Source organism: Staurois parvus, unplaced genomic scaffold, assembly GCF_062004578.1.
Source record: "Staurois parvus isolate SC_StPar_1 unplaced genomic scaffold, SC_StPar_1.0 ptg001192l, whole genome shotgun sequence".
NCBI classification, from domain to species: Eukaryota; Metazoa; Chordata; class Amphibia; order Anura; family Ranidae; genus Staurois; species Staurois parvus.
The window spans coordinates 4,755,030-4,776,569 of record NW_028318988.1 but is presented as its reverse complement, the minus strand read 5'-3'; the positions used below and the strand labels follow the sequence as shown (position 1 = coordinate 4,776,569).

At 48.3% G+C, this 21,540-nt stretch overlaps 1 protein-coding gene across 1 annotated transcript in view; it reads right to left on the bottom strand.

Moving 5' to 3' along the window:
• CHRDL2 (chordin like 2) overlaps positions 1-13,413 on the bottom strand; it is a 157,480-nt gene extending 144,067 nt beyond the window's left edge. The window contains exon 1 of the mRNA XM_089659844.1: positions 13,284-13,413. Within this exon, the coding sequence (XP_089515970.1) occupies positions 13,284-13,374 (91 nt within the window). The 5' untranslated portion in view covers positions 13,375-13,413. The remainder of the gene's footprint in view (positions 1-13,283) is intronic.
• Between the last annotated feature and the right edge of the window lie 8,127 nt (positions 13,414-21,540).

Here is a 21,540-nt window from a genome sequence, read left to right as displayed (position 1 = left end):
GTTCCCGCACCCAACTTAGGTTCCCGTACCCAACTTAGGTTCCCGCATCCAACTCAGGTTCCCGCATCCAACTCAGATTCCCGCACCAAACTCAGGTTCCCGCACCAAATTCAGGTTCCCGCACCCAACTCAGGTTCCCGCACCCAACTCAGGTTCCCGCACACCACTCAGGTTCCCGCACCCAATTCAGGTTCCCGCACGCAACTCAGGTTCCCGCATCCAACTCAGTTTCCCGCATCCAACTCAGATTCCCGCACCAAACTCAGGTTCCCGCACCCAACTCAGGTTCCCGCACACAACTCAGGTTCCCGCACACAACTCAGGTTCCCGCACACAACTTAGGTTCCCGCACACAACTCAGGTTCCCGCACCAAACTCAGGTTTCCGCACCCAACTCAGGTTCCCGCACACAACTCAGGTTCCCGCACCCAACTCAGATTCCCGCACCCAACTCAGGTTCCCGCACACAACTCAGGTTCCCGCACACAACTCAGGTTCCCGCACACAACTCAGGTTTCCGCACACAACTCAGGTTCCCGCACGCAACTCAGGTTCCCGCACGCAACTCAGGTTCCCGCACCCAACTCAGGTTCCCGCACGCAACTCAGGTTCCCGCACCCAACTCAGGTTCCCGCACGCAACTCAGGTTCCCGCACGCAACTCAGGTTCCCGCACACAACTCAGGTTCCCGCACCCAACTCAGGTTTCCGCACACAACTCAGGTTCCCGCACACAACTCAGGTTTCCGCACCCAACTCAGGTTCCCGCATCCAACTCAGATTCCCGCACCAAACTCAGGTTCCCGCACCAAACTCAGGTTCCCGCACCCAACTCAGGTTCCTGCATCCAACTCAGGTTTCCGCACACAACTCAGGTTCCCGCATCCAACTCAGGTTCCCGCAACCAACTCAGGTTCCCGCACCCAACTGAGGTTCCCGCACGCAACTCAGGTTACCGCACGCAGTTTTTGTACCTTTTCATGCATCATTTCTGCATCGTGCATTCAAGTGAATGGGATGCCCTACAAACGAAAAACGCCCCAATGAAGCTCCTGTACTTTTTTTGGAGCAGAGAATGGCGAGTTTCTTTACAGCACTTTTTGGTGCAGTTGCAGCATGTTTTCTTCCATGGTAAAATGCGCCCGTTGCCTGCGCTTGGGGTGCCAATAAATTGTAATGGCAATGCAAGCACGATTCACACTTGCACCGCGTTTCATAAACACACATAAAGCGTGGTTTGCCACGCAATCAGAAATGTGGAGATGTGACCTGATTTTATTTTAGGTCCCTTTTTTATAAGGCCATCTGAAACTGCTGCAATGCTGCCCGTGATTCCAAATCACGATAGAACACGCAATGCACGCTTGGCTGACATTATTGTTTAACGGCACCCCAAACGCTGTGAGATTCTACCGCTCTAAGCTTGGAGACCAAAAAGGAGCAGGAGATTTTTCAGGAGATAAGCGTGTATAGGGCAGCCCATTGAAGTGAATGAATACCAATGATGGGGCACTATTCCCCCCACTGATACCAATGATGGGGCACTATTCCCCCCACTGATACCAATGATGGGGCACTATTCCTTCCACTGATACCAATGATGGGACACTATTCCTCCCACTGATACCAATGATGGGGCACTATTCCTCCCACTGATACCAATGATGGGGCACTATTCCTCCCACTGATACCAATGATGGGGCACTATTCCTCCCACTGATACCAATGATGGGGCACTATTCCTCCCACTGATACCAATGATGGGGCACTATTCCTCCCACTGATGCCAATGACAAGGCACTATTCCTCCCACTGATACCAATGATGGGGCACTATTCCCCCCACTGATATCAATGATGGGGCACTATTCCTTCCACTGATACCAATGATGGGGCACTATTCCTCCCACTGATACCAATGATGGGGCACTATTCCTTCCACTGATACCAATGATGAGGCACTATTCCTCCCACTGATACCAATGATGGGGCACTATTCCCCCCACTGACGCCAATGATGGGGCACTATTCCTTCCACTGATACCAATGATGGACACTATTCCTCCCACTGACACCAATGATGAGGCACTATTCCTCCCACTGAAACCAATGATGGGGCACTATTCCTCCCACTGATACCAATGATGGGGCACTATTCCTTCCACTGATACCAATGATGAGGCACTATTCCTCCCACTGATACCAATGATGGGGCACTATTCCTCCCACTGATACCAATGATGGGTCACTATTCCTCCCATTGATACCAATGATGGGGCACTATTCCCCCCACTGATACCAATGATGGGGCACTATTCCCCCCACTGATACCAATGATGGGGCACTATTCCCCCCACTGATACCAATGATGGGGCACTATTCCTCCCACTGATACCAATGATGGGGCACTATTCCTCCCACTGATACCAATGATGGGGCACTATTCCTCCCATTGATACCAATGATGGGACACTATTCCTCCCACTGATACCAATGATGGGGCACTATTCCTCTCACTGATACCAATGACAAGGCACTATTCCTCCCACTGATGCCAATGATGGGGCACTATTCCCCCCACTGATACCAATGATGGGGCACTATTCCTCCCACTGATACCAATGATGGGGCACTATTCCTCCCACTGATACCAATGATGGGGCACTATTCCTCTCACTGATACCAATGATGGGGCACTATTCCCCCCACTGATACCAATGATGGGGCACTATTCCCCCCACTGATACCAATGATGGGGCACTATTCCTCCCACTGATACCAATGATGGGGCACTATTCCTCTCACTGATACCAATGATGGGGCACTATTCCTCCCACTGATACCAATGATGGGGCACTATTCCTCCCATTGATACCAATGATGGGACACTATTCCTCCCACTGATACCAATGATGGGGCACTATTCCTCTCACTGATACCAATGACAAGGCACTATTCCTCCCACTGATGCCAATGATGGGGCACTATTCCCCCCACTGATACCAATGATGGGGCACTATTCCTCCCACTGATACCAATGATGGGGCACTATTCCTCCCACTGATACCAATGATGGGGCACTATTCCTCTCACTGATACCAATGATGGGGCACTATTCCTCCCACTGATACCAATGATGGAGCACTATTCCTTCCACTGATACCAATGATGGACACTATTCCTTCCACTGACACCAATGATGAGGCACTATTCCTCCCACTGATACCAATGATGGGGCACTATTCCCCCCACTGATACCAATGATGGGGCACTATTCCTCCCACTGATACCAATGATGGGGCACTATTCCTCCCACTGATACCAATGATGGGGCACTATTCCTCCCACTGATACCAATGATGGGGCACTATTCCTCCCACTGATACCAATGATGGGGCACTATTCCTCCCACTGATACCAATGATGGGGCACTATTCCTCCCACTGATGCCAATGACAAGGCACTATTCCTCCCACTGATACCAATGATGGGGCACTATTCCCCCCACTGATATCAATGATGGGGCACTATTCCTTCCACTGATACCAATGATGGGGCACTATTCCTCCCACTGATACCAATGATGGGGCACTATTCCTCCCACTGATACCAATGATGGGGCACTATTCCTCCCATTGATACCAATGATGGGGCACTATTCCCCCCACTGATACCAATGATGGGGCACTATTCACCCCACTGATACCAATGATGGGGCACTATTCCCCCCACTGATACCAATGATGGGGCACTATTCCTCCCACTGATACCAATGATGGGGCACTATTCCCCCCACTGATACCAATGATGGGGCACTATTCACCCCACTGATACCAATGATGGGGCACTATTCCCCCCACTGATACCAATGATGGGGCACTATTCCTCCCACTGATACCAATGATGGGGCACTATTCCTCTCACTGATACCAATGATGGGGCACTATTCCTCCCACTGATACCAATGATGGGGCACTATTCCTCCCATTGATACCAATGATGGGACACTATTCCTCCCACTGATACCAATGATGGGGCACTATTCCTCTCACTGATACCAATGACAAGGCACTATTCCTCCCACTGATGCCAATGATGGGGCACTATTCCCCCCACTGATACCAATGATGGGGCACTATTCCTCCCACTGATACCAATGATGGGGCACTATTCCTCCCACTGATACCAATGATGGGGCACTATTCCTCCCACTGATACCAATGATGGGGCACTATTCCTCCCACTGATACCAATGATGGAGCACTATTCCTTCCACTGATACCAATGATGGACACTATTCCTCCCACTGATACCAATGATGGGGCACTATTCCCCCCACTGATACCAATGATGGGGCACTATTCCTCCCACTGATACCAATGATGGGGCACTATTCCTCCCACTGATACCAATGATGGCACTATTCCTTCCACTGATACCAATGATGGGGCACTATTCCTCCCACTGATACCAATGATGGGGCACTATTCCTCCCACTGACACCAATGATGAGGCACTATTCCTCCCACTGATACCAATGATGGGACACAATCCCCCCCACTGATACCAATGATGGGGCACAATTCCTCCCACTGATACCAATGATGGGGCACTATTCCTCCCACTGACACCAATGATGGAGCACTATTCCTCCCACTGATACCAATGATGGGGCACTATTCCTCCCACTGATACCAATGATGGGGCACTATTCCTCCCACTGATACCAATGATGGGGCACTATTCCTCCTACTGATACCAATGATGGGGCACTATTCCTCCCACTGAAACCAATGATGGAGTACTATTCCTTCCACTGATACCAATGATGGGACACTATTCCTCCACTGATACCAATGATGGGGCACTATTCCTTCCACTGATACCAATGATGGGACACTATTCCTCACATTGACACCAACAATGGGGCACTATTCCTCCCACTGATACCAATGATGGAGCACTATTCCTTCCACTGATACCAATGATGGGACACTATTCCACACATTGACACCAACAATGGGGCACTATTCCTCCCACTGATACCAATGATGGACACTATTCCTCCCACTGATACCAATGATGGACACTATTCCTCCCACTGACACCAATGATGAGGCACTATTCCTCCCACTGATACCAATGATGGGACACTATTCCCCCCACTGATACCAATGATGGGGCACTATTCCTCCCACTGACACCAATGATGAGGCACTATTCCTCCCACTGATACCAATGATGGGACACTATTCCCCCCACTGATACCAATGATGGGGCACTATTCCTCCCACTGATACCAATGATGGGGCACTATTCTTCCCACTGATACCAATGATGAGGCACTATTCCTCCCACTGATACCAATGATGGGACACTATTCCTCCCACTAATACCAATGATGGGGCACTATTCCTCCCACTGACACCAATGATGAGGCACTATTCCTCCCACTGATACCAATGATGGGACACTATTCCCCCAACTGATACCAATGATGGGGCACTATTCCTCCCACTGATACCAATGATGGGGCACTATTCCTCCCACTGATACCAATGATGGGACACTATTCCCCCACTGATACCAATGATGGGGCACTATTCCCCCAACTGATACCAATGATGGGGCACTATTCCTCCCACTGATACCAATGATGGGGCACTATTCCTCCCACTGATACCAATGATGGGGCTACTATTCCCCCCACTGATACCAATGATGGGGCACTATTCCTCCCACTGATACCAATGATGGGGCACTATTCCTCCCACTGACACCAATGATGGAGCACTATTCCTCCCACTGATACCAATGATGGGGCACTATTCCTCCCACTGACACCAATGATGGGGCAATATCCTCCCACTGTGGCCAATGATGGGGCACTATCCTCCCACTGTGGCCAACGATGGGGCACTATTCCTCCCACTGATACCAATGATGGGGCACTATTCCTCCCACTGATACCAATGATGGGGCACTATTCCTCCCACTGATACCAATGATGGAGCACTATTCCTCTCACCGATACCAACAGTGGAGCTCTGTTCCTTCCACTGACACCAATGATGGAGCACTATCCTCCCACTGTCGCCAATGATGGGGCACTATTCCATCTACTGATACCAATGATGGAGCACTACTCCTACCATTGACACCAATGATGGGGCACTATTCCTCCAACTGACACCAATGATGGGGCACTATTCCTCCAACTGACACCAATGATGGGGCACTATTCCTCCCACTGATACCAATGATGGGAAACTATTCCTCCCACTGACACCAATGATGGGGCACTATTCCTCCCACTGATACCAATGATGGGGCACTATTCCTCCCACTGATACCAATGATGGGGCACTATTCCTCCCACTGATACCAATGAAGGGGCACTATTCCTCCCACTGATACCAATGATGGGACACTATTCCTCCCACTGACACCAATGATGGGGCACTATTATTTCTACCAGTCTCCCCCCTCCAGACCTCATGATATTAATTATATCAGTCTCCCCCTCCAGGGTATTAATTCTACCTCCTTCCTTCGGACCCAGGAACATTAATTCTACTAGTCTCCCCTCTCCATACCTCCTCTGGATTCTGGGGTATTAACTCTATTATTTCCCTCCCCCCTCCATACTCAGGGTATTAATTCTACCATCTCCCTGCTCCAGATTCTGGGGTATTAATTCTACCAGTCTCCTCCATATTCTGTGTAATAATTCTACCAGTCCCCTCCATACTGCGGAGTATTAATTCTACCAGTCCCCTCCATACTGCAGAGTATTAAATCTACCAGTCCCCTCCATACTCCAGGTAATAATTCTACCAGTCCCCTCCATATTCAGGGTAATAATTCTACCAGTCCCCTCCATACTTCAGGGTATTAATTCTACCAGTCTCCTCCATATTCAGGGTAATAATTCTACCAGTCCCCTCCATACTGCAGAGTATTAATTCTATCAGTCCCCTCCATACTGCAGGGTAATAATTATACCAGTCCCCTCCATACTGCAGGGTATTAATTCTACCAGTCTCCTCCATATTCAGGGTAATAATTCTACCAGTCCCCTCCATACTCAAGGCAATAATTCTACCAATCCCTTCTATACTTCAGGGTAACAATTCTACCAGTCCCCTCCATACTGCAGGATATTAATTCTACCAGCCCCTTCCATACTCAGGGCAATAATTCTACCAGTCCCCTCCATACTCAGGGCAATAATTCTACCAGTCCCCTCCATACTCGGGGCAATAATTCTACCAGTCCCTTCTATACTTCAGGGTAATAATTCTACCAGTCTCCTCTATGTTCAGGGTAATATTTCTACCAGCCCCCTTCATATTCAGGGCAATAATTCTACCAGTCCCCTCCATACTCAGGGCAATAATTCTACCAGTCCCCTCCATACTCAGGGCAATAATTCTACCAGTCCCTTCTATACTTCAGGGTAATAATTCTACCAGTCTCCTCTATATTCAGGGTAATATTTCTACCAGTCCCCTCCATACTCAGGGCAATAATTCTACCAGTCCCCTCCATACTCAGGGCAATAATTCTACCAGTCCCCTCCATACTCAGGGCAATAATTCTACTAGTCCCCTCCATACTCAGGGCAATAATTCTAGCAGTCCCCTCCATACTCAAGGCAATAATTCTACCAGTCCCTTCTATACTTCAGGGTAACAATTCTACCAGTCCCCTCCATACTCAGGGCAATAATTCTACCAGTCCCCTCCATACTCAGGGCAATAATTCTACCAGTCCCCTCCATACTCAGGGCAATAATTCTACTAGTCCCTTCTATTCTTCAGGGTAATAATTATACCAGTACCCTCCATACTGCAGGGTATTAATTCTACCAGTCTCCTCCATATTCAGGGTAATAATTATACCAGGTTTCCCTCTTCTGGACTTTGAGGTATTGATTCTACCATATCCCATCATAATTGTGATATTAATTTTACCAGTCTCCTCCTCTGAATTCTGAGGTATTATTTCTACCAGACCCCACCATAATCAGAATATTATTTCTATCATTCTCCCTTCCATGCGTGTTGAAATCTGCTGCGAGTAAAAAAGTCCCAGAACCTTACAGAAAACACAGCGGCTGAAAACACATAGATGTGAACGTCCCATAGGAAACCATATTAAATGGACTGTAGTAGGTGAAGGGTCAATGTTGGGGGTAGGTGAAGGGTCAATGTTGGGGGTAGGAGAAGGGTCAATGTTGGGGAGTAAGTGAAGGGTAAATATTGGTGGAGTAAATGAAGGGTCAATGTTGGGGAGTGAGTGAAGGGTTACTGTTGTAGGGTAGGTGAAAGGTCAATTTTGGGGAGTAAGTGAATGGTAAATATTGGGGGCAGGTGAAGAGTAAATGTTGGGGGGGGGCAGTTGAAGGGTCAAGGTTGGTGAGTAATTGAAGCTTGAACATTTGGGGAGTAGGTGAAGGGTCAACGTTAGGGAGTAGGTGAAGGGGCAATGTTGGGGAGTAAGTGAAGGGTCAATATTGGGGGGCAGGTGAAGGGTTAATGTTGTGGGGTAGGTAAAGGGTCAATATTGGGGAGTAAGTGAAGGGTAAATGTTGAGGTGTAGGTGAAAGGTCAATGTTGGGGGGCAGGTGAAGAGTCAATGTTGGGGAGTAAGTGAATGGTCAGTGTTGGGGGTAGGTGAAGGGTCAAGGTTGGATAATAAGTAAAGGGTAAATGTAGAGGATAGGGTCAATGTTGGGGTAGCTGAAGGGTCAATGTTGGGGGCAGGTGAAGGGTCAAGGTTGGGGAGTAGGTAAAGGATAAATGTAGGGAGTGGGGTAAATGTTGGGGGTAGGTGAAGGGTCAATGTTGGGGGGTGGGTGAAGGGTCAATGTTGGGGAGTAAGGGAAGAGTCAATGTTGGGGGAGTAGGTGAAAGGTTAATGTTGTGGGGTAGGGTAAGGGTAAATGTTGTGGGGTAGGTGAAAGGTCAATGTTGGGGGGCAAGTGAAGGATCAATGTTGGGGAGTAAGTGAAGGGTCAAGGTTGGGGAGTAGGTAAAGGATACATTTTGGGAATAAGGTCAATGTTGGTGGTTAGGTGAAGGGTGAATGTTGGGGGGTAGATGAAGGGTGAATGTTGGGGGGTAGGTGAAATGTCAATGTTGTGGGGTAGGTGAAGGGTCAATGTTGGGGAGTAAGTGAAGGGTAAATGTTTTGGATAGGGTCAATGTTGGGGGATAGGTGAAGGGTCAAGGTTGGGGGGGGGGGGGTAAGTGAAGGGTCAAGGTTGGGGAGTAGGTAAAGGGTAAATGTTGTGGATAGGGTCAATGTTGGAGGGTAGGTAAAGGGTCCGTGTTGGGGGTAGGTAAAGGGTCCATGTTGGGGGTAGGTGAAGGGTCAATGTTAGGGAGTAAGTGAAGGGTCAGTGTTAGGGAGTAAGTGAAGGGACAATGTTGGGGAGTAAATGAAGGGTCAATGTTGGGGGAGTAGGTGAAGGGTTAATGTTGTGGGGTAGGTGAAGGGTAAATGTTGTGTGGTAGGTGAAGGGTCAATGTTGGGGCAGGTAAAGGGTTAATGTTGGGGACTAATTAAAGGATTAATGTTGGGAGGTAGGTGAAGGGTAAATGTTGGGGGTAGGTGAAGGGTCATATTTGGGAGTAAGTAAAGGGTAAATGTTGGGGATAGGGTCAATGTTGGGGGGTAGGTGAAAGGTCAATGTTGTGGGGTAGGTGAAGGGTCAATGTTGGGGAGTAAGTGAAGGGTCATTGTTGGGGTAGGTGAAGGGTCAATGTTGGGGGCAGGGGAAGGATTAATGTTGGGGAGTAAGTGAAGGGTCAATGTTGGGGTAGGTGAAGGGTCAATGTTTGGGCAGGTAAAGGGTTAATGTTGGGTAGTAAGTGAAGGGTCAATGTTGGGGAGTAAGTGAAGGGTCAATATTAGGGAGTAAGTGAAGGGTCAATATTGGGGGCAGGTGAAGGGTCAATGTTGGGAGGTAGGTGAAGGGTAAATGTTCAGGGTAGGTGAAGGGTCAATGTTGGGAGGTAGGTGAAAGGTAAATGTTCGGGGTAGGTGAAGGGTCAATGTTGGGGAGAAAGTGAAGGGTCAATGTTGGGGGGTAGGTGAAGGGTCAATGTTGAGGGGGAGGTGAAGGGTCAATGTTGGGGGGAAGGTGAAGGGTAAATGTTCGGGGTAGGTGAAGGGTCAATGTTGGGGGGTAGGTGAAGGGTCAATGTTGGGGGGAAGGTGAAGGGTAAATGTTTGGGGTAGTTGAAGGGTCAATGTTGGGGGGAAGGTGAAGGGTCAATGTTGAGGGGGAAGTGAAGGGTCAATGTTGAGGGGGAGGTGAAGGGTCAATGTTGGGGGGAAGGTGAAGGGTAAATGTTCGGGGTAGGTGAAGGGTCAATGTTGGGAGGTAGGTGAAGGGTCAATGTTGGGGGGAAGGTGAAGGGTCAATGTTGGGGGGTAGGTGAAGGGTCAATGTTGAGGGGGAAGTGAAGGGTCAATGTTGAGGGGGAGGTGAAGGGTCAATGTTGGGGGGAAGGTGAAGGGTAAATGTTCGGGGTAGGTGAAGGGTCAATGTTGGGAGGTAGGTGAAGGGTCAATGTTGGGGGGTAGGTGAATGGTCAATGTTGGGGGGGAGGTGAATAGTCAATGTTGGGGGGGAAGTTGAATAGTCAATGTTGGGAGGGAGGTGAAGGGTTGGAAGAAGGGAGAGGCCAAATATAAGTATCAGGGATAGGTGACATTTGGAGGATGTAGGTGAAATGAATGCTTGTTTTTGGCATCTTGGAATCAATGTACTGCAGCAATCTTCCAGCACCAAAACCTGACCTCCCAACCAATCAGATTCTAAGCTATATAACCAGAACAGAAAACAAGTGATGGGACCTGAGTGACAATCCGTGAAGGACGGGAAGTATCAGAGTAATGGCAGTGACAGTATCTGTACAAAGCCTCCGTACGGCAGACAAGGCAAATGTAGACATTTTTTGGAATACCTGCAAAGCATTTCAAGCTGAACTCAACATTGCAATTAAATCAGCAAAACACATTCCAGGAGCATCAGATCAACCAGTTCACAATGTCTCACTGTTTGCTTTCCTTAGAAAGCAGCCACAGAGTGAGTAGAGAAGTATGCCCCCGGCCAGCATGTTGTAGAGAGGGACTCTTGCTGTCAGTGGAAGCAGTGGTCTCTCTACAGAGGTCCGACAACCCCCCCCCCCCCCTCAGGTTGAGTCAGAGCTGGAGCTCTATAATCAGCAGGGGACATGACATATACCAATGGGGAGAGATCGAACCCTGACACAACGAGCAAGTGTGCTTCTGTGCAGCATGCTGGCAGGGGACAGGCTTTTCCACTTAGGCTGTGGCTGCTTTCTGAAGGATCAAGGAGACCAATTCACAGACCCCTGAGTGTGGCAGACATCTACTGTGTGATGATTCCGGCTCATTCATACTTGGTGATTAGCTGGACACCGGCAGACATCTCTCTATCTGCCATGGATGGTGGACACATGGACTGGATTGGAGATAATGACATATACTCCGGGACTGGCTGCACAGATAATGAGGGGGATCAGTGATCCAGCCCGGCAGGTGGAGGTTCCTCTCCACCGTCACATCACTGAGCTGTAATCACATCATGGTGCCACTGCCAGTGTCCTACCCTGGAATCACATCCCTGTACTGTTCTCACCGGATCCATGTTCTGTTATCAGATCTCTTCCCTGTCCTGATATCATCAGACCCAGTCCCTTTACCAGACCCCTGTCCCGTTATCAGACCCCTGTCCCGTTATCAGACCCCTGTCCCGTAATCAGACCCCTGTCCCGTTATCAGACCCCTGTCCCTTTACCAGACCCCTGTCCTGTTACCAGACCCCTGTCCCGTAATCAGACCCCTGTCCCGTTATCAGACCCCCGTCCCGTTATCAGACCCCCGTGCCGTTATCAGACCCCTGTCCCTTTATCAGATCCCTGTCCCGTTATCAGACCCCCGTCCCGTTATCAGACCCCCTCCCCGTTATCAGACCCCCGTCCCGTTATCAGACCCCCGTCCCGTTATCAGACCCCCGTCCCGTTATCAGATCCCTGTGCCGTTATCAGACCCCTGTCCCGTTATCAGATCCCTGTGCCGTTATCAGACCCCTGTCCCGTTATCAGATCCCTGTGCCGTTATCAGACCCCCGTCCCGTTATCAGACCCCTGTGCCGTTATCAGACCCCCGTCCCGTTATCAGACCCCCGTCCAGTTATCAGATCCCTGTGCCGTTATCAGACCCCTGTCCCGTTATCAGATCCCTGTGCCGTTATCAGACCCCTGTCCCGTTATCAGATCCCTGTGCCGTTATCAGACCCCCGTCCCGTTATCAGACCCCTGTGCCGTTATCAGACCCCCGTCCCGTTATCAGATCCCTGTGCCGTTATCAGACCCCTGTCCCGTTATCAGATCCCTGTGCCGTTATCAGACCCCTGTTCCGTTATCAGATCCCTGTGCCGTTATCAGACCCCCGTCCCGTTATCAGACCCCCGTCCCGTTATCAGACCCCTGTGCTGTTATCAGATCTCTGTCCCATAATTAGATCTCTGTCCCGTTATCAGATCACTGTCCCGTTATTAGATCTCAGTCCCGTTATTAGATCTCTGTCCCGTTATTAGATCTCTGTCCCGTTATTAGATCTCTGTCCCGTTATTAGATCTCTGTCTTGTTATCAGATCACTGTCCCGTCATTAGATCTCTGTCCCGTTATTAGATCCCTATCCTGTTATCAGATCCCTGTCCCGTTATCAGATCCCTGTCCTGTTATAAGATCCCTGTCCCGTTATCAGATCCCTGTCCCGTTATCAGATCCCTGTCCCGTTATCAGATCCCTGTCCTGTTATAAGATCCCTGTCCCGTTATCAGATCCCTGTCCCGTTATCAGATCCCTGTCCTGTTATAAGATCCTTGTCCTGTTATCAGATCCCTGTCCTGTTATATGATCTGTCCCGTTATCAGATCCCTGTCCTGTTATATGATCTGTCCCGTTATCAGATCCCTGTCCCGTTATCAGATCCCTGTCCTGTTATAAGATCCTTGTCCCGTTATCAGATCCCTGTCCCGTTATCAGATCCCTGTCCCGTTATCAGATCCCTGTCCTGTTATAAGATCTGTCCCGTTATCAGATCTCTGTCCCGTTATCAGATCTCTGTCCGGTGATGATCTCCGGAGGTCTCAGTAATATAATTCCTCGGTCGGTCGGTGAATCGTACGATCAGTATATGGGTCGGTCGGTCGTGTATCGATGAGGGTGGGTCGATACTCACGCGGTCGGGCTCTGGCTTGTGTGTTGGCGGCGATGCAGAGCAGAGAGATCGCTCCGATGAGGACGGCCATCTCCCGGAGATCGGAGGACATCCTCCCCGGACCCGGCACACTGCGAGCGGACAGCGGAGCCCCGGCTATAAGAGTCCCAGCCCGGAGCGCACTGCGCGGGGGCTCCCCCTACAGGACCACACCGGTACTGCTCACTACAGCCCGGACCATGCAGCGCCATACACACGGGAGCGGGGCGACACCTACAGCTCCGCGTCGGGACTGCACCCCCACCACCACCTGGATTGCCCCCCCCCCAACACACACACACCCGGGACTGCACCCCCCCCACCACCACCCTGGACTGCCCCCCCCCAATACACACACACCCGGGACTGCACCCCACCACCACCACCACCCTGGACTGCCCCCCCCCCCCAACACACACACACCCGGGACTGCACCCCACCCCAACTGCCCCCCCCCCCTAACACACATTCACACACCCGGGACTGCCCCCACCCTGGACTGCCCCCCCCCCCCAACACATACTCACGCACCCGGGACTGCACCCCCCCCCACCACCACCACCAATCCCCTATACTCACCACTACGCCTCATACACTGATATCACTCATTACACATCATACACTGATAGATCATACACTGATAGATCATACACTGATCACACATCATACACTGATCACACATCACACACTAATATCACTCATTACACATCATACACTGATCACACATCATACACTGATCACACATCATACACTGATCACACATCATACACTGATAGATCATACATTGAGCACACATCATACACTGATATCATTGATCACACATCATACACTGATAGATCATACACTGATCACACATCATACACTGATATCACTCATTACACATCTTACACTGATATCACTCATTACACATCATACACTGATAGCTCATACACTGATCACACATCACACACTGATATCACTCATTACACATCATATACTGATCGCACATCATACACTGATAGATCATACATTGAGCACACATCATACACTGATAGATCATACACTGATCACACATCATACACTGATATCACTCATTACACATCATACACTGATATCACTCCTTACACATAATACACTGATATCACTCCTTACACATCATATACTGATATCACTCCTTACACATCATACACTGATATCACTCATTACACATCATACACTGATAGATCATACACTGATCACACATCATACACTGATAGATCATACACTGATCACACATCATACACTGATATCACTCATTACACATCTTACACTGATATCACTCATTACACATCTTACACTGATATCACTCATTACACATCATACACTGATCACACATCACACACTGATATCACTCATTACACATCATATACTGATCGCACATCATACACTGATAGATCATACATTGAGCACACATCATACACTGATAGATCATACACCGATCACACATCATACACTGATATCACTCATTACACATCATACACTGATATCACTCCTTACACATCATACACTGATATCACTCCTTACACATCATACACTGATCACACCTCATACACTGATATCACTCATTACACATCATACACTGATAGATCATACACTGATCACACATCATACACTGATAGATCATACACTGATCACACCTCATACACTGATCACACCTCATACACTGATCACACATCATACACTGATAGATCATACATTGAGCACACATCATACACTGATATCACTCATTACACATCACACACTGATATCACTCCTTACACATCATACACTGATCACACATCATACACTGATATCACTCATTACACATCACACACTGATATCACTCCTTACACATCATACACTGATCACACATCATACACTGATATCACTCATTACGCATCATACACTGATAGATCATACACTAATCACACATCATACACTGATAGATCATACACTGATCACACATCATACACTGATATCACTCATTACGCATCATACACTGATAGATCATACACTGATCACACATCATACACTGATAGATCATACATTGAGCACACATCATACACTGATCACACATCATACACTGATAGATCATACACTGATCACACATCATAGCCTGATATCATTGATCACACATCATATACTGATATCACTCATTACACATCATACACTGATAGATCATACACTGATCACACATCATACACTGATATCACTCATTACACATCATACACTGATATCACTCATTACACATCATACACTGATATCATTGATCACACATCATACACTGATAGATCATACACTGATCACACATCATACACTGATATCACTCATTACACATCATACATTGATAGATCATACACTGATCACACATCACACACTGATTTCACTCATTACACATCATACACTGGTCACATATCATACACTGATATCATTGATCACACATCACACACCTATAGTTCATACACTGATATCACATAATACACTGATAGATTATACACTGATCACACATCATACACTGATATCATTGATCACACCTCATACACTGATATCATTGATCACACCTCATACACTGATATCATTGATCACACACACCATACACTGATATCATTGATCACACATCATACACTGATATCATTGATCACACATCATACACTGACAAGTCATACACTGATCACACCTCATACACTGATATCATTGATCACACCTCATACACTGATATAATTGATCACACCTCATACACTGATATCATTGATCAGACATCATACACTGACAAGTCATACATGGATCACACATCATACACTGATATCAGTGACAGATTATACACCCCATACACTGATAACACATCATACACAGATCACACTGACACCTCATACACTGTCTGATATACTGTCAGCTCATACACTGATATCACTGACTGATACACTGATACAATAATAGTTAGACACTGATACATTTTACAGGACCTGGATACAAGTCAGGCACTGATCCTCTGCTGAATACACTGATATCAAGAATGGAATACATCAGAGAAGTGCAGGGAGATCTCAGGATGGTGTCAGCAATCTACAGAACTGAGATTCTGAGCCATGGACCTCCAGTACAGTATAGAGATCACAGCCATGGACCTCCAGTACAGTATAGAGATCACAGCCATGGACCTCCAGTACAGTACAGAGATCACAGCCATGGACCTCCACTACAGTATAGAGATCACAGCCATGGACCTCCACTACAGTATAGAGATCACAGCCATGGACCTCCACTACAGTATAGAGATCACAGCCATGGACCTCCACTACAGTATAGAGATCACAGCCATGGACCTCCAGTACAGTATAGAGATCACAGCCATGGACCTCCACTACAGTATAGAGATCACAGCCATGGACCTCCACTACAGTATAGAGATCACAGCCATGGACCTCCACTACAGTACAGAGATCACAGCCATGGACCTCCACTACAGTATAGAGATCACAGCCATGGACCTCCACTACAGTATAGAGATCACAGCCATGGACCTCCACTACAGTATAGAGATCACAGCCATGGACCTCCACTACAGTATAGAGATCACAGCCATGGACCTCCAGTACAGTATAGAGATCACAGCCATGGACCTCCACTACAGTATAGAGATCACAGCCATGGACCTCCAGTACAGTATAGAGATCACACCTATGGACCTCCAGTACAGCACAGAGATCACAGCCATGGACCTCCAGTACAGTATGGAGATCACAGCCATGGCCCTCCAGTACAGTATAGAGATCACAGCCATGGACCTCCAGTACAGTATAGAGATCACAGCCATGGACCTGCAGTACAGTATAGAGATCACAGCCAAGGGGTTCCAGTACAGTATAGAGATCACACCTATGGACCTCCAGTACAGTATAGAGATCACAGCCATGGACCTGCAGTACAGTATAGAGATCACAGCCATGGACCTCCAGTACAGTATGGAGATCACAGCCATGGACCTCCAGTACAGTATGGAGATCACAGTCATGGACCTCCAGTACAGTATAGAGATCACAGCCATGGACCTCCAGTACAGTATAGAGATCACAGCCATGGACCTGCAGTACAGTATAGAGATCACAGCCAAGGGGTTCCAGTACAGTATAGAGATCACACCTATGGACCTCCAGTACAGTATAGAGATCACAGCCATGGACCTGCAGTACAGTATAGAGATCACAGCCATGGACCTCCAGTACAGTATGGAGATCACAGCCATGGACCTCCAGTACAGTATGGAGATCACAGTCATGGACCTCCAGTACAGTATAGAGATCACAGCCATGGACCTCCAGTACAGTATGGAGATCACAGCCATGGACCTGCAGTACAGTGTGGAGATCAGAGCCATGGACCTCCAGTACAGTATAGAGATCACACCTATGGACCTCCAGTACAGTACGGAGATCACAGCCATTGTCCATAGAACACTGACATACTAGCAGTGTGATCTCTATGGAGGGGAGGAGTCTACAGTGTTCTGCGCACCTCAACCATTGTCCCTCTGTGGGTGGCTGGTCCTAAGGGTCCTGGTCTAGAACCCGGATGCTGGGGCTGCAGTGTGACAATGGCCAGTGTTCTACACATTGGATACATGAAGTGCACAGTATATAATAAAGGGGGAGGATGTAGAGTGGAACCTTCAGCCAAGTCCTAGGCCTCCTCCTTTCTCGTAGACCCCAGAGACCGATGTCCCCACCAGAATCTGTACAAAATAATACAATGGTCTGGAGTCCAACCAGTCCCTCCTCTCATGGTAAGGATGTGGACACCCTCCTCCAGGGGCGGACTGACCATTTGGGAACTTGGGCAGTGCCCAAGGGCCCGGGGTCAGTAGGGGGCCCCATGAGATGCCCCTGGTACCTTTTTCATAGGCTTTTTTGAGTTTGGGCAAGGACACAGGGGCCCCATGATCCCCTATTGCCCGGGGCCCCATGAGTTGTCAGTCCGCCCCTGCCCCCCACACCCAGCACATATGTCCAATCCATGTCTACTCTATACCCCAGGCCAGGCCTCGCCTAATCCTTCACTATGAGGGACACATGGAGGACTTTGCAGTCTGTTTGCTCCACTGTAGGTGGCCCTCAAACAAATGGTACCACAGCCTGGAGAGGAAGTCCAGGAAACCTTGGTTCTCCTGATTTCTGGTTTCATGGAGTAGCGTTCTGGTGGGCTGTGCTGCATCTATGTGACCTTTGGTGTCCATCTTGGGTCAGCCAGGTCTTCATAAGTCCCTGCCTCCAGGTTTTTGGCCTGCATCAGTGAAGTGGGTAGCAGGGGCGGACTGACAACTCATGGGGCCCCTGGCAATAGGGGATCATGGGGCCCCTGTGTCCTCACCCACAATCAAACCACACCCAAAAAAGCCTATGAAAAAGGTACCAGGGGCATCTCGTGGGGCCCCCTACTGACCCAGGGCCCTCGGGCAGTGCCCGAGTTCCCAAATGGTCAGTCTGCCCCTGGTGGGTAGAGTACCCACCTGACATGGAAAGTGACTAATGGCAGGGAAAGGTTCCTGAGGAGTAAGGACAGGCTGGGGACTCGCTACCCTGCAAGGAAGCCTCCCCGTTTGGGATCGGACCGGCCAGGCCACACTTCACCCTTTGAAACAGACGCTGTCGGTGCATCTCTTCCCGCTGCCTCTCTTCGTTTGAACTGAACTGGAAGTGTTTTGACCACCATATCACTTTCTGTGCGTTTTGAATGCAGAAAAAAGCAAATGAAATGCATGCAGTGTGAACCAGCTCTTAGGGCCAGTTCACACTATAGAAACGCAGTCCAGCTGCGTTCTGGATGCGTTTTTGCATGCACGTTTTTTATGTGTTTTTGGCTCGTTCCAGTGCATTTTTGATACGTTTTTGAAGCGTTCCAGTGCATTTTTGATACGTTTTTGGCTCGTTCCAGTGCATTTTTGATACGTTTTTGAAGCGTTCCAGTGCATTTTTGATACGTTTTTGGCTCGTTCCAGTGCATTTTTGATACATTTTTGAAGCGTTCCAGTGCATTTTTGATATGTTTTTGAAGCGTTCCAGTGCATTTTTGATACGTTTTTGAAGCGTTCCAGTGCATTTTTGATACTTTTTGAAGCATTCCAGTGCATTTTTGATACGTTTTTGAAGCGTTCCAGTGCATTTTTGATACGTTTTTGAAGCGTTCCAGTACATTTTTGATATGTTTTTGGCTCGTTCCAGTGCATTTTTGATACGTTTTTGAAGCGTTCCAGTGCATTTTTGATACTTTTTGAAGCATTCCAGTGCATTTTTGATACGTTTTTGAAGCGTTCCAGTGCATTTTTGATACGTTTTTGAAGCGTTCCAGTACATTTTTGATACGTTTTTGAAGCGTTCCAGTGCATTTTTGATACGTTTTTGAAGCGTTCCAGTGCATTTTTGATACGTTTTTGAAGCGTTCCAGTACATTTTTGATACGTTTTTGAAGCGTTCCAGTGCATTTTTGATACATTTTTTAAGCGTTTTTCTTTCGATAACAGACACCATCTGACAACTGACACTGACATCGTTAGTGACAATAATACAGTGGTCAGTGCTAATACAGTACACTGACATTGTACTAATGACACTGCCTGGGAGGAGCTAACATCTAGAGGCAATCAAGGGGCAGGGGCGGACTGACCATTTGGGCTCCCGGGCACTGCCCGAGGGCCCAGGGTCAGTAGGGGGCCCCATGAGATGCCCCTAGTACCTTTTTATAGGCTTTTCTGGGTGTGGTTTGAGTGTGGGTGAGGACATAGGGGTCCCATGATCCCCTATTGCCCGGGGGCCCCATGAATTGACAGTGTCAGAGCCTAATGGCAAAGAGGAATATACAAACATACAGGGCTCTCTTAACTGATGCTGTTATGCGCACTCAGAAGCTAGAAAACCACATGTGCAGGGGCAGACTGACCATTTGGAAACTTGGGCACTGCCCGAGGGCCCGGGGTCAGTAGGGGGCCCCATGAGATGCCCCTGGTACCTTTTTCATAGGCTTTTTTTAGTTTCGGCAAGGACACAGGGGCCCCATGATCCCCTATTACCCGGGGGCCCCATGAGTTTTCAGTCCGCCCCTGCACACGTGTCAGGCTTCAAGTGTTACTAAACCCACAACAGTAAAATCAGTCTGTATATGCAGTAAAGCGTGCTGGTTATACTCACTGTGGAACCTAAGGGGTTAATCCTCTGAATTATGTAAATATTCTGTTTGATCCTGTCTTCTCTGCCCTTCTTCTAGTGTCCCCCTCTTATCTCCTGATAAGACATATGGAGACACTCTGCACATGCTCAGTTTAGTGTGTATTGCTAGAGAGGGTTTTTTTTCCCTTGGGAGAGTGCATGTGATTAGTACAGGCCAATCAGCACTGTCCAGACAGAGGTCAGGGGTTCTGCATCCTCCTAGATCAAAATGAAAACTCATCCTACAAGCTTTAACCAGTGTTCTGCTGAATTTAGTGCAGGGACAGGTTCTTGGTGAGTAGGGCCAGTGTGGTCCCAAAGAACCTTCTGAAGATTCTATCTCATGGAACAGTGCCATCCAGTTGCCTTTTGGTGGCCCTTTATTTCAGCTTTAATGCCAGGAGGCAAAGCAGCTTTCCAAATGTGTGACTTTTGTGATTGGCATTCACAGCAGTCGTATGATCGGGACCGAGACTGCCCGGTCAGTGTGCTGGGAGTGCGCAGTGTGCACACTCTCAGCACACAACCTCAGACTGCCATGGACAGCGATGTGTGGCAGCTGGGCATTAAGGCCCACTTTTCCTGCCACCATATACAGTATATGCATTACGCAATCAGGAAGAGGTTAAGCTGGACATACACTTAGCCTTTTTTCTTCAACCTGTGGTAGCCCAGACCTTGCGTACAACACAAAGTCTCCTGAATATGGCCAGATTGAAAGGTGGTCTCCTAGAAAATCAGGTACACTTGGAATTGTGGAGTAACACAGAATCCTCTTGGAAAGTCAGGGACATTGGGAAGTTCTGTGGGTCACTTGGTATCTTCTCAGAAAGCCAAGGAAGCTAGGAAACACTGGTGGTCACTTGGAATCTTCTCAGAAAGCCAAGGAAACTAGGAAACACTGGTGGTCACTTGGAATCTTCTCTGAAAGCCAAGGAAACTAGGAAACACTGGTAGTCACTTGGAATCTTCTCAGAAAGCCAAGGAAACTAGGAAACACTGGTGGTCACTTGGAATCTTCTCAGAAAGCCAAGGAAACTAGAAAA